Source organism: Gambusia affinis, linkage group LG02 (genome assembly GCF_019740435.1).
Source record: "Gambusia affinis linkage group LG02, SWU_Gaff_1.0, whole genome shotgun sequence".
NCBI classification, from domain to species: domain Eukaryota; kingdom Metazoa; phylum Chordata; class Actinopteri; order Cyprinodontiformes; family Poeciliidae; genus Gambusia; species Gambusia affinis.
This window is the reverse complement of record NC_057869.1, coordinates 20065214-20077456: the sequence shown is the minus strand read 5'-3', so window position 1 is coordinate 20077456 and position 12243 is coordinate 20065214. Positions and strand designations below refer to the sequence as shown.

General features: G+C 37.4%; 1 protein-coding gene across 2 annotated transcripts in view; it reads right to left on the bottom strand.

The window, feature by feature from the left end:
• Positions 1–12243, bottom strand: part of gpc6a (glypican 6a) — a 141611-nt gene that overhangs the window by 59759 nt on the left and 69609 nt on the right. For both annotated transcript variants that reach the window (XM_044101510.1, XM_044101520.1), the window contains exon 5: positions 1962–2127. In XM_044101510.1, coding sequence (XP_043957445.1) covers positions 1962–2127 — 166 coding nt within the window. The remainder of the gene's footprint in view (positions 1–1961; positions 2128–12243) is intronic.

Below are 12243 nucleotides of genomic sequence, written 5' to 3'. Positions count from 1 at the left end.
GGGATTCCTCCGGAGGAGCTGGTGGAAATGGCTGGGGAGAGGGAAGTCTGGGCCTCCCTTCTGAAGCTGCTACCCCCGCGACCGACCCCGGATAAGCGGAAGAAGATGGATGGATGGATGGATGGATGGAGATATATATATATATGGACTTTCTTTATATATATATATATATATATATATATATATATATAAAAAGAAAGAGCTTCAATTTGTTGAAAGTATCTTAAAAAATTTTATGTTCCCTATTCTTTAAGGTCCTAACCTACAATAAAACACAAACATACAATAGAACTCATAAAGTGGAATTTCTTAAATTATAATTAATAATAAAAGGAATTTATTCATCGCTAGATTGATAAATAATCAAATTTGGACATCAGATTAACATGGATCTTTAATATGTTGTGCAGAAAAACAGTTTGGTTTAAACTTTTAAAGTTATAAATGGAGGAGTCAATATTACTTTAGTTGGAGCTAAAGAGATTAATATACATTGTGTTCCCCGTGTTGACTTTCAGTCAAATGAAAAAAAAATAAAAGAATAATCATTCTCCTGTTTGCCGTTATTAATATTGACATTTAACCACAAGCCAAGTCCTTTGGTAAATGATAACAGGGGCTCATAAGAAAATTAAAAGCTTAGTACCCTAAGAAATCTTCTCCAATATTTGATTTATGAGATGACAATGACAGACAGTGTACAAGCTCAATCCATAGATTTCTATAATGCAAAGATGTGCTTCAGTGAGGAGAACTGACCTGTGATGCATTTGGAGGTTGTTGGTAAAAGGGAAATCAATAATCCTTCTGAGCCAAGCTGTAAGCAAATCAAATTTCTCCAGCCACTGATAATGAATAAAAAATGTCAACTGACACCAAATTCTAGATTTTATTGGTAAAAGTAAATAGTTTTTAAAGTGATCCTTCTGAAAGCTTAAATGGTAAAAGCATGCTATAAAAATACCCAAAATAAAAACATATTTGTGTCTAATTTATATTTCAAATGTCTTTAGTGAGAACAGTATTCAAGTCTAATTCTAATTCTGTATAATGGCAAAACCAGTAACACCAGTTTTTTTTTTTTTCATTCATTTGCAACAACAGCTTTTCCATTACTGTCAGGCGCATTCTCCCTTTATTGCAGTTGATTTGCTTCTTCAACACCAAACCAGACACAAACTTTTTAACACGTGTCATAAAGCTGTGAGACATCTCATTCAGTGCACAAGGACCCGTGTTGATCTGAGACTTCAGATTTGCCGTCGAGGAGAACAAACGGTAAGTCGTCTGACGACTTTTCAAATGACAGGCCCTGTCACAAAACAGCCAACGGCTTAGAAGTGCACTTCACTTGACACAGTCTTCGGGGATGTGTCTTAAAAAAACGTCGCCCCATTTAAAAAAAAGAAAAAAAAAAGAAGGAAAAATAAGCGTCAGTGTGGGTTGGAGGATGAGATTGGGGTACATAACAAATAAAGCACTGGTCTACAAAGGATCCAGAGGGAGCACTCTATGTGCATCCCTGATATCCATTTAACGGGAGAGCTTACAGCAGCCAGCTACTTACAGCTAAAGTGAAGTGCTATATTACTCACCAAGCTCAGCTGGAAATGCTATAGAAAATGTGTTTGCCTAGGATCTGCTCTCCTTTATCAATCCGAAGCAGCAGGGACCAGCGCTTTAAACACCATGCCAGGGTTCCAGCAATAGCAAACAACATTTCAGACAGAAAAAAAGGAAATGTTTGCACAAATAAGATTTCAGTTTTGTCTCTGCAAATCCTCTAAAGCTAAATTGAACAGAGCACATCCTCCCGATTCCCTCCTTGACTACAGGACATGGACAGAAATATGCACACTTTGAAATAAAAGCTTAAATTAACAAAGAAACAGACAACTGGAAAAGGAAAAAAAAAAACAAAAAAACAAAACAGGCAGAAGTGCAATTAATTTGAATCTTACCAATGAACAAGTTCCATTCAGCATCCAGATCCGCCTGGTTTGCAAGACAGCCCCTCATAACATTGTAACAATAACTGCGACAGGGCTTCAGCCCAGGCATGCCACGGCAATACGGACAGTAGAGCATCTGGGTCAAGGCTTTGACGCAAGCTGGTACTACGTTCACCTGCAAGGCAAACACAAGCTCTTTGTTAGGACTCATTCATCATTTTAGGACCTTTCCTGTTAAAATGGAGAAGTTGTGAAATTAATATCAGACATTTAAACCCCACAATTGAATAGTCAAAGTTTTGGACAAATATCGTTACACTTTTATACATTTGGATCCTCCAAAGCTTGAAAAGTGACAACCTACAAGATAAACTATCTGACAATACTGGGTTTATGACTCTGTCCGTCTCAATTCCTAGTGAAAGCTGTGCCTTTTGTTGTCGGTTCCCGTCACTGCAGCAACTTTAGTGAAAGTGACAGGATTCTCACATCTGCTTCCTGTTAGAGGGGAAGATGCACAACAGAGAGTGCATCTGATAATTGGCCTGTCATCCTCTGTATTCATGCTTGACTTTAGATTTTGTCCAACACACTCTAGAGATTGCTGGGGTACGTGTTTGTGTGCAGGCTGAAATGGGCTCGGTCAAAGAGGAACCGCCCAGCTACTCCTCTATATGTGTGGTGCTGTTGAAAAGTATTTTCCTCCTTACATACTTTTGTCTAGTTTAAATGTTTCAGATCATCAAACAGGTCTTTGCATTGGACAAAGACGCATTGACTTATTGTCTATGCCAGCTTGGATTTGCAACGGTCTAGGGGGATGGTGTCTATCTTTAACATACATTGATGGTTTACAGTTGCCAGTTCATCACAGGACAACATACAGAGAGACTGGAAAGACAGCCATGCACACACATTCAGCACTCATGGCATTTTATAGCAACAAATTAACATATTAGTTAAGATTTTGGACTGTGTGAGGAAGCTGGGGGAACCAGAGAAAACCAGCTCCAGTCTTTCTCTTTTCTTGAAGCATAAACACTGAACTGTGTTCAGGCCTGCAGTGCTTTTAAAGCTGTGGGGTTTGTTGCAACCTCATGGCTCACTTGTGGATAAACTGTTGTGAGTAATTTTGGTACTTTTGCTACCCATGAAAAGTATTTTAACCTAGGCATAATGTATTTATTTTTAGATCTGCCAAACAGATTTGGTTTAAGTGAGCTTAAGTTTGGAGATTATATGGCCTAGGGGTGACTAATGATGCTGACCTCTAAATATTTGGTTAGTCACAGTTAATACATGATTTAACAACAGAAGCAATTAATGTTTCACATCGGGGGTATATTTCAATATATAGCTCTTATCCCTTTCTTAAATAAAAAAAATAATTTAAAAACTGTCTTTTGTATATGCTACTTTGTTACCTCCTTTTCTGATAATCTGAGTAATTAAAATATGACAGTAAAGAAAAAAGGAAGCCATGGAACACAGACAATAAATATTAACATTTGGCTGTGTACATCCAAGAGAAGCAATTTGAAAAATATCAGATCAAATTATGTTTTCAAGAAATAAATATGTCTGCAAACTGCACACACATCATGTGTTGTTGTTTTTTTGTTGTTGTTTGTTTTGGGTTATTGGGTTTTTTTTGTTTGTTGATGTTATAAGACTGCTTGGGTTTTTGTTAGTTTGTGGGAAAACAATAAAAAATAACAGACACAAACAACACAAAGCCTTAGTCATAAAAATACACCACAAATAAAATAAGAAAAACAACAAAAAAATAACAAAACCCACATTAGTGCTCTTCTGTCGCTTCATGGCAACATCTGAGGCTCTGCGGTGACACTACAGCCAACCTCATTCTTCCATTCTCTCTGTTATTAACATTTCATTTTGTCTTTGATCTTATTGATGCAATGACCAGACCGCCTGTTTGCACATATGTTTGCCTGATAGGAGGAAAAACAGTGTGGAATGAGACAAGATAAGGCCAATGCAGAGAGAACGATAAAGGAAAGTCAGAAGCGCGCTGTTAATGTATTGACTTTCATTGCTTCTTGGATGTAAAGAACAGAGATCAAATGAAGCATTTTTAGCATTTGCAATCTGTCACCGACATCACGCAGTGTCTTGTGTGAAGGCCATTAAACTCAGCTGCTGGTTGTCAATTCCATCGCTGCATGTCATCTACTGTTTCGTGTGTTTCTAAATTGTTAATATCTCTGGGAGCGCAGTTAACATATGGGTTATTTTTACAAACAGGTTTTCTTGGGTTGAACTGACTTTGCCAATGTATTCATGAAACAGGTTCCAGATATTGTTACACAAACCCCCCAAAAATATATGTGATTTTTTTTTAATGGTTGCATTATGAGGGGTTTGAATTAATAAATAAACAGACAATAAAATGCAAGCAATAAATATGTAAGGTGAAAGGTGCCAGTTCCAACATTACAACCATTATTTTATAATGGAATATAATTACTAAAACATTTTGAATACATAACCACAATTTTGCTCTATTTTTCCAATGGGGGCAGTCCCATTTTTCAAAAATAGCTGCAACATTTGATGTAAAAAACAAAAACAAAAAACTTTTGCTAAGTAGTTTAAAAGTTAAAAGACTCAATAAAATTGTTTATTCACAGCGTCTGTATATATGATCGCCCCTGTTGTTATCGGGGATGGATTATTGTGTTTGTGTTGGCATTTGCATGGGTTCTCTAATGGAAGGCATTTTGAAATGGAGCTTTCTGGATTACTTGCTTTACAGCACCTTCTCTCAAACTTCCGATTTCTACCTCCAGTCTGTACTTAAGCCCTTCTGTCCACACTGTTCGATAGGGTATTCAGCACTTTTATCTCACCTCAAAGGGACAGTATTATGTAAAATTTACTTTTGGTAGCTTTACATCATGTTATGATGTTATTCTCTCATCAAAAACATACATGCAAGGATCTTTGCCTTGATTCTTTCACGCATATTTTAGAAATCTTTAATGTTCAGTGGCAACCATTAAGCTCTGCAAAAAGCTTGAGTGGACGAAGCACCGCCTTCAAGGCGCAGGTCCTCCTGAGCTGCAGTTTTCAGGCTTTTGCCTCAAAGAGCAGGCCTCCCCCACAACTCCCTAGCTCAGTTCTCAGACTCGCCAGCAGAAATTACTATACACCTGGTGGAACCGTGCATCTGCTGAGCTCATCTGACCTACTTCTCACTGCATTGCAAGGAGTTCTTAAAGGAACTGAGGCCCAATTTTAAGGCATTATATCAGGAAGAAAAAATTATTTTAGGTCATAGTTGATATACATAGCATTTCATAACAACTGAAGGTAACTTTAGGTACTTGTCCACTGGCAATTCGCACTCTAAGCGGTAAATGTGCGGTTTAGTTCTAAACCAGCGGCGTCTCCCTTATGGATCTGTTCCTAACTATTGTGGTTGAGCATGCAGCAGTGTGTTCAACTCTGCTGATGTTCGCAGCAACATCCAGCAATGGAGAACCTCAAGGTTGTGGTTCTAATGGACTCACATATATTTAATTTTGTCTCATATGAATTCATTGCTGGTCCAAACATAAATATAAAGTCTCAAGTCAGCTAATTATTTTTGCTATATGTATAAATATAATTACATTTTGTCACTATTGTTTTGGTATGCAACTTATGTAAATTAATAGCCAACCTTGAACTTTATTCAAAAACAAAAATCCAGATGAAAAATAAAATTCACATCACACCAAGCTAATGTGAGGTAGTTTGGTGTATCACACCGGTTGGTGCAAAACTGAAACTCTGACAAGAATGCTGACCACAGCGACATCGCTTCTCGCTTCTCTATTGCTGCCTGTCTCTCAGAGACGAGCTGCTTCCAGGTCTGTTACATCACAGTCCAAAACGTAACGCATCTGTTCCATCCACTGATCATAATTACGCTCCTCCGCACTGAGCAGCTCCCCGAAAGCAGACAGCATGTCTGCGATCCACAGCTAAACAAGAATGTTGTGTGGAGTTTTCTGTGAAATAATCATAAGCCAATCAATGAATGCGGTCAGCTGTCAATCAAATTGCTTCCACACAGTATTCGACTTGGTGCGGCTAGTGCTATCCCTAAAGTAGGTACGAAAATCTGAGAACAGCCACGCAGAGCTACAACGGCTCTGCTAATGAAAAATGAATCCGGCTGAGGCGGACCGGGACTGTACCAGTTAGAGGCGTTCTAGTGGAAAAGCGCCTATTATACCATAAAATGGCACTATGTGGCTAGAAAACACATAATACTGAGCGAAAGAAATCTTGTTTTGGGTGCAACAGAACCATTTCAAGGTATATTTTCTATGTTAAAAAATTATGAAGCAGCACCAATAAACAGCAAAACATTATTAAATTCTGCACAGGGTTGAAAATCAGGGGCACAGACAGCAATATTTAAGGCTCAAGCGTGGCTCCAGTAATTGGCAGGTAATTTTATTATGATGTGCAAGTTGGATTTGCCCTCAGAGAGGAAACGTGCAGTAAATGAGAGCCAAGAATCAAACCTGTGCCACTGTCACAGTTTGATGAAAGATACAGAACTCAGAACCATTTGAAAATGATTAAAAATAAATGTTTAATAAAAAATTTGCATCAATATGCCATTACTACTGTGGTGACAACTAATGTTGATTAACTTTTTAAATTCTGTGTTAATTAATGATTTTTTTTTTTTTTAAGGTTTTATTGGCTATAGTGGCCTTTATTTGATAGTTAATTGACAGGAAAGTTGGTAATGAGAGAAGAAGGAAGACATGCAGCAAAGGTCACCAGGCCGGGAATCGAACCTACGACAGCCACGTTGAGGACTAAGGTCTGCTTAAGTTTTGTTTGGTTTGTGCTTAACCCCTGCGCCACCACAGCACATCCCAATTAATAACTTTTCAAGCATAATTGATATAATGATTAAAACCAATACTATTAATTGCAGTTCGTTTAGGGCTTCAAACCATTAAGTTCAGATGAAAAATGACTGTTGCTATTGCTTAACATATTAAAAAAAATTGTTTTAAAATCCTGTTGAAAAATCTCCAAAATATTAATATCCATGAGACTAAAGTACAGCTAGAATATGTAAACATATTTAATCTGATAATGATTTTTAGTAAACAATGTAGCAAACATCTACCACACAGTTTAGCAGAAAAAAAAAATAAAAAATTGGAGCGGAAGTTTTAGACATTCATTAAAAAAATGGGTGTCGAGCACATAAGCAAACAATTCAAACACAACTTTAGGTTGTAACTGAGAAAAATGTCCTATTTGCAGCATGTATGCTGAAAAAGAAAATGAACAGAGCAAATAGAAAGAAAGCCAAAGACAACGCCAACAATGTAGAAAAAAACCAACACCAAGAAAACAGAGAGACAGACTCGGATTAAACAGACGGAGAGAAAAAAAATGGACAAGACACTCACAGACAAACAGAAGGAACATGCAGGTGCTGTCGCATTTGGAGAGACCAACAGAAGCAAATGCATGCCAATCACCATGTTTGCTTCGAAGACAACAAGCGCTTCCTTCGAAAAGAGTTTAAACGTTCAAATACGCACAACAAGAAATGCTTTTGTATTATTTTGATAAGGATTTTAAGAGATTGTTAAGGTAAAGAATGCTGATTTACTTACAGAAGTTTTCCAGTGAGAGATCATCCACTTATGTTTAGTCTTTCTTTTGAGGTAATCTTCAGAAATATGAGATAAAAAATATATTTGATACTGAAAATGAAACAAGGACTAATTACCCCGGGGCTTTGTCAGTTAAAACATAGTATTAAGGTGGAGCTTTCTAACATGTTTATTTTCGAGTTATTTTTCTCATCATTTTACTTACTGCGCCCAGCAGTCACTGGCTGCTATGAATGAAGAGTAATCTGATAATTTTGTTACCACTTATTTATAGTTGAGCAGAGAAAATATTGGCCAGCAGGCCAATAGAGGGCCTTACAAGTGAGATGCCACAGATCCACAGATTTAGACTGAAATTTACTCAGCTAATGCTCAAGTGACGTAAAAATTGTACAGTTTGCTCGTAAAGTTTGTTCTTATCGACAGAATCATTCACTCTCACTTTTGTGGAGAGGTTAAGTATTTTTGAAGCAAAATTAATGAGTCAGAGAAACATATTTTTATTTTAAATAACTACAGATCAGCCGGGGACACTGTGCACTTTATGTGAAAGCAAAAAATTATGACACATTTGTTTAATTTAAAAGACAGAATTGCAGTTGTGCGATTCTTGTGTACATGCTCCTCACACCCTCCCCTCTCTACTACCCTTCAGCTTCTTCCCGACAGCAGAGTTTGTTATTGATTACCAGTTAGTATGACCACTGATGATGACAGATAAACAGTTTTCCTGTAACAGTAGGTTGCTTCTCAACCATTAGAACATTGAGCAGCATGTACACGAGCTTGATTGACAGCACTAAAACAATCCTAGCTCTGATTGGTTGTTTCTGACCAGGGGTGACACATTTATGAAGATAGTAAAGTAGCATGGAAGGAGGTGGATGTACTTTGTTTTTTCACTGATTATCTAATCTCACTCTATGCCATCACATCAGTGGGATTTTTGACAAATATGTAAAAAAAAACAAAAAAAAAACATATTTTTTTTATAAACGTTACTTTCTGCACATTTAAAGAAAGTCAGTTAGTCAGTGAAATGAGCGATCAAGCAGTTCAGATCACATTCCTCAGAGGCTGCAGTGAGGAGCCATTTTTACCCACAGAATTGCACCACAGATCATATCAATGACAAATAATTTGTGAAAAGAAAATGCTCTGTGTTTTGATAAAAGCCAACTCTAGAAGACACTGTTGGATGGTCTCACCTTGTCTTTGACAAGGTGTTGTCATGCACATATGGTGTGAACTCCCTTTAGGAGCAACAGAGTGGGAAGAGCACAGAGATTGGAAATTGCTTCTGTGCCACCAAGTAATGAAGTTGTGAGAAATGACAATGACTTTGTAAGCTACCAAGGCCAATCAGGAGGGACAGTTGTGGGACAGAGAGTCTGTTGTTAAAGAATCGTCTCAATAGTTCTGTCATAATTATTGTGACAGGATGCATTGCATGGCACTGATTGGACAAGTGTGTTAGACTCTATTGCTACCCCAACATCTGCACACCATTCCACAGCCATTAGTGTCAATGGGAATATGAAAAATCTGTCACAGTACAAATAAGACTACCATCTGCCTCCAAAAGAAACATGTCTGGTTTACAAACTGCTGAATAAAACTTCAATAAGTTCTTGCAATGGTTGACATATTATTATTGCTGGTACAAATAAAAAAAAGAAGTAAGTGTGGTTAAGACATATATGCTGTGTGATATATTTGCATTATACATATATATATATATTTTTTTTCACTTCCCTCTTTTAAATACAGATGCTTAAAAGACATTAAACGTAGCATTTAATCTGAACTTAAATTCCATTCTCATTTACAAAATAAAGCATACATAGTAAGAAAGACAATAATTTGGGAAGAAACAGAGAAATGTTTTACCAAATTGAGATCTCTGAAAATGTACTGCTTTCTGTGATCACAAAGGCGACCTGACCCTACCTGAGTAATTGTAGGTGTCTAAACATAGCCATGACTTTATCAGAAGGGTGCCAGAGCAGAAAATACTCCTGTGGGTTTCTGTGGAAGGTGCTAACAGATGCCTGACATTGTTTACTCTGCTGAAATGAAAGCCAATGTGTGATAGGTGCTATCACTTTGTTTATCTGTTGGCAAGTGTGAATTTAATAAGATCTGGTGAAGTGGTGGGGAATAAGCAAAGAAATACACTGGAGTCTGGTGAAGATTTAAATCCCTTTCCTAAAAAGAATAAAACATCTAACATGTATTCTGCTGACGTCATACTCGCTGCTCCAACTGTGTTTTAAAAGATTATAATGGCATAAGCATATTCAAAATGAAAAATATGCTATGTAACAATGCAAAATTCTCAATCTTTTAGATATTTGGACAACAGCTGCTTAAGTTGGTTAAAATCAGTTAAAATCAACTTCATCTGTGAGTGTGCAGAACTGTACGGGAGCATGGTCCAAATCTAACACCAGCTCTTAAATTGTGCATGACTTTACGCACATTTCAATCAAACAGACTTTCAGTTCGGCAGAATGGTCTAAGTCTACAAGCTTACTAGAATACATACTGATTAAAAAAATGATAATATTTAGATTTTAAAGTAGGACATTTTGGAGAATTTTGTTACTGATTTCTCAAGAGAAAAGCGGTTGTACTATTGAACAGAGTGTGTGATTAATTGCTGACCATTTCACAGAACATTTAATAACCCTACTGAAGATCATGACCAGCACGTAAAGAGATTTAAACCATCTGCAGTGCGGGTCCTCTTGTGTGTAAATGTGCATATGAGCCGATGTCATTTGGTTCAGACAGATTGATCAGGGACTAGTAAGTTGATTTTATCACCTAAGGCATGTCTTAATGGAGTTCTAACTAATACTAAAACTACATTTAAAGCAGGGAATCCTGGCACTCCAATTTGTTCTCCAAGGTGGAAACATTTGGATAGCGAGACCTTACAGAAGGAAAGAGAAGGGTTAAAAGAGACTGACCACTTTACAGAGCTGCACTGAGTTTCTAACACAGAAATGGGTCTGGCTTGAAGGAACTGAAGGAATATCACATAAAGTGTGTGACATCGCTTACATCTGTAAATTTGGGTTTAATTTGATGATCTGTGGCTTCATAAACTAATGTGGGTCTGAAGGCTCTCATACAGAGATCTAATGCAGCACATTTCAAAAAAATGAATGTTAAATGGTTTTTGCAAGTATGCTATTGAAATAGCAAAATATAACATTTGCAGAGACTATTTGTATAAAAAACTGTTCTTCAGATGTCTTTGCCAATAATCTGTGATTGTGATCCTGTCACAATAACATTGGAAAGATGTTTCTTCTTTTTACTGTCTGTTTCACTCGTGTCACAAATTGTGTTGTGTAAGCCACTGAAACTGTTAGTTTTTAGTGGCTGAATCTACATGTCACCTTTATCAACACCTGTTTGTTCACATGCTGGGACTAGTCAAACGACCCGCGGTATTCATAAATCAGACGTGGAAGTAGTACTTTAAATTTTTACTCCCAGATCTACACCAGTTTTTAATACATGAGTATTTTTGTGAACACAGACACATTTACAAATGAATGTCGATTGCATCAATATATATGTTTTACTTAAGAACTGAATGAGAGATATTTCCATTTGTTACACATAAACTCTCAATTCATGTTGTATTAAATTGTTTAATAATATACTTACAGTAGATCAATTTCACTAATATAAAAAAATATCACTGATTTTATAGAATAATGCAAACTCAGTACGAGTCACAGACAGGGCAAAGGATTCAATGTAATGTGTCAACTGAAGTAACACACTGGATATTTTGATGAGATGCCTCTTAATGTGCTTCTCTGCAAACTTTGCTGTGCCTTGGCTCAGCATCTTAAAAGTAAAATGCAGCCAAGACAATTCCAGAGGGGCAACACTAAAATCAGCTCCTGTCAAATCAATGAATCCCTGACACTGGCAGATTAATCCACATGTGAGCAGCTGTTCCTCAATAAAACAACACTGTGGTACTTGGTAGGCCACTGTGACCCACAACAGTCAGCTCAAGTGTCACTATTTGCACAGGTCCAGGGACTGCCCGCTGATCTACCCTGACATGCACCTTGTTAAGTAGCGGGTCTGGAGCATGGCTTGGGACTGTTTCTTTAATTCACAAAGACAAGTGCAAACACGTTAAAAGCCAAACTATGACTAGGCACCGTGAGCCACAATCCTCCCCGTCTTCTCTGGTGGGTCACAGTGCCGTCATACACCGCATTGTTTCCCATCTGCCCTGGTGTCTCCTGGATGGAAGCGTAGCACTCACCCTATGTCCATCTGACTCTAAAGGTCTGCAGCCCAGCCTGAATGTCAGTGGCAAACACGTCTCGTGGCTGCCAAGAAAGCTCTGGACAAATGTCACAACACCAGCACTGACAGCTTCCTCTAAGTGGTTGTTAAATAAAGATGTGGGGCCATACACTTTAAATCAAGGTGCAAAAAATGAATTCATGAGAGTGCAGTAGGCAGTTTCCGTCAGATGAACTGACATATTTTCACAAGTGGATAAGTCACATGGGGGAAAAAAAGTACTTTCATGTTATATTTTCCTCAATTTCTGACAATTTCTCATCTTTTTCTTTGGTTCAAAA